General features: G+C 26.5%; 2 protein-coding genes across 2 annotated transcripts, besides 2 other annotated features; one reads left to right on the top strand and one right to left on the bottom strand.

Annotated features, from left to right (window-relative positions):
* Position 1: 1 nt before the first annotated feature.
* EDI_260200 (uncharacterized protein) lies at positions 2-592 on the bottom strand (the record flags this gene model as incomplete). The annotated part of the gene is made up of 1 exon (XM_001739749.1): positions 2-592. The coding sequence occupies one exon, from the start codon at positions 590-592 to the stop codon at positions 2-4; it is 591 nt and encodes a 196-aa protein (XP_001739801.1).
* Positions 78-119: a sequence feature (AT_rich).
* A 76-nt stretch (positions 593-668) lies between the features above and the next one.
* Positions 669-770: a microsatellite.
* A 208-nt stretch (positions 771-978) lies between these two features.
* Positions 979-1,512, top strand: EDI_260190 (60S ribosomal protein L9, putative; the record flags this gene model as incomplete). The annotated part of the gene is made up of 1 exon (XM_001739748.1): positions 979-1,512. One exon carries the CDS (start codon positions 979-981, stop codon positions 1,510-1,512), a length of 534 nt encoding a protein of 177 aa, XP_001739800.1.
* Between the last annotated feature and the right edge of the window lie 35 nt (positions 1,513-1,547).

Here is a 1,547-nt window from a genome sequence, read left to right as displayed (position 1 = left end):
ATCACTTTGACAATTTTCCATACATGAGAAATTCTCCTGGATCTAATCGTGCTGCATTACTTGGTTTATCTAAAAACAAATTTATTAATATATTTGTTATTCTTTTTATATCTTTTATTGCTTCTTCTTTCTCTTTATAATCTAAAAGTGAATCAACAATTACTTTGCCAAATACTTTTATTAATTCTACTTTATTTATATATTGTTGATGATCAATATAACTTATAATATTTCCATATATTTCTAATGCTTTATATGGTGATGAACTTATAGCACTTCTTAATAATATTTTTATATAACTTCCTGGTGATCTTTTCTCTGCAAATTTCTTTGCATTTTCTGACATTCCTGCTTCAATTAATTCAAAAATTGTTTTTTCAATATCTAAATTATTACTTGTAAAATCAAGTCGATCTAAATACGTTTGTAAACGTGTTGGATCTTTTGCCATTGTGTGAATAAGAATAGTAAGATATTCTTGTGTAATTGTATTTTGTCCTAATAATGGTTCTGAAACTTGATTTAATCTTCCACTTCGAATAGATTCTACAATAGTTCTTGCTGGTATTGTTGGACGATTTGTAAATGACATTTTCTCTTAAATAGAAGTGTAAGATACAAGATCTTTTTATGAGATGTATTTAAAGATTTCTTTTTTGTTTATCCATAAAATAAAGAAAAACAAAAAAAAAACAAAATTTTAAATAAGAAATAAAAAAATATTTAAAAAATAAAATAAAAAGAAAAATTAAGAAATAATAAGAAAAGTATTAATAGTTTTATTAAAAGATGAAAACTATAAAATAGGGTTATAGTAATTGATTACTTTGGTGAGTAAAAGTTTGTGTCCCTCTTTCTTTTTAAAATGAAGAGTTGAAGACGAGATTTGATTATTTAATAAATAATCAGAAATAGCTCGTTAATTTTAAAAGAAATTTAAGTCATAAAGACAAAATAAGAAAGATATTAATGAAATAGATGCCAAGATTATTGAAGAAAACTGAACATGTTGTTATTCCAGAAGGAGTCACCATTGAAATCAATAGAAAGAATATTAAAGTTACTGGACCAAGAGGAACTCTCACAAGAGAATTCCAACATCCAAAAGTAGATATTTATGCTAGTAAACTTGTTGTAAAGAAGGAAGGACCAAAAGAAAATGTAATTGTTATTGATATGTGGTATGGAAATAGAAGAGATTCAGCTGTTGTTAGAACTATTGCATCACATATTAAAAATATGATTACAGGAGTTACTAAAGGATATCAATATAAGATGAGAGTTGTATATGCTCACTTCCCAGTTACCTTAGTTATTGCTGATGATGGTAAATCAATTCAAGTCCAAAACTTCCTTGGAGAAAAGAGAACTAGACATATTGAGATGTATGATGGAGTTGTTGTTAAGAAACTTGGTAAAGATGAAATTTGTCTTGAAGGAAATGATGTTGAAAAGTTTCACAATCAGCTGCTAATATCCATGCTGCTAATCTTGTCAGAAACAAAGATATAGACAATTCCTTGATGGAGTTACGTCTCTGAAAATGT

The sequence above is a fragment of the Entamoeba dispar genome, genomic scaffold (genome assembly GCF_000209125.1).
Source record: "Entamoeba dispar SAW760 scf_1105229462375 genomic scaffold, whole genome shotgun sequence".
Classification (NCBI taxonomy): Eukaryota; Evosea; order Mastigamoebida; family Endamoebidae; genus Entamoeba; species Entamoeba dispar.
The sequence above is the reverse complement of the archived record's forward strand: the minus strand, read 5'-3'. Positions and strand labels throughout refer to the sequence as shown.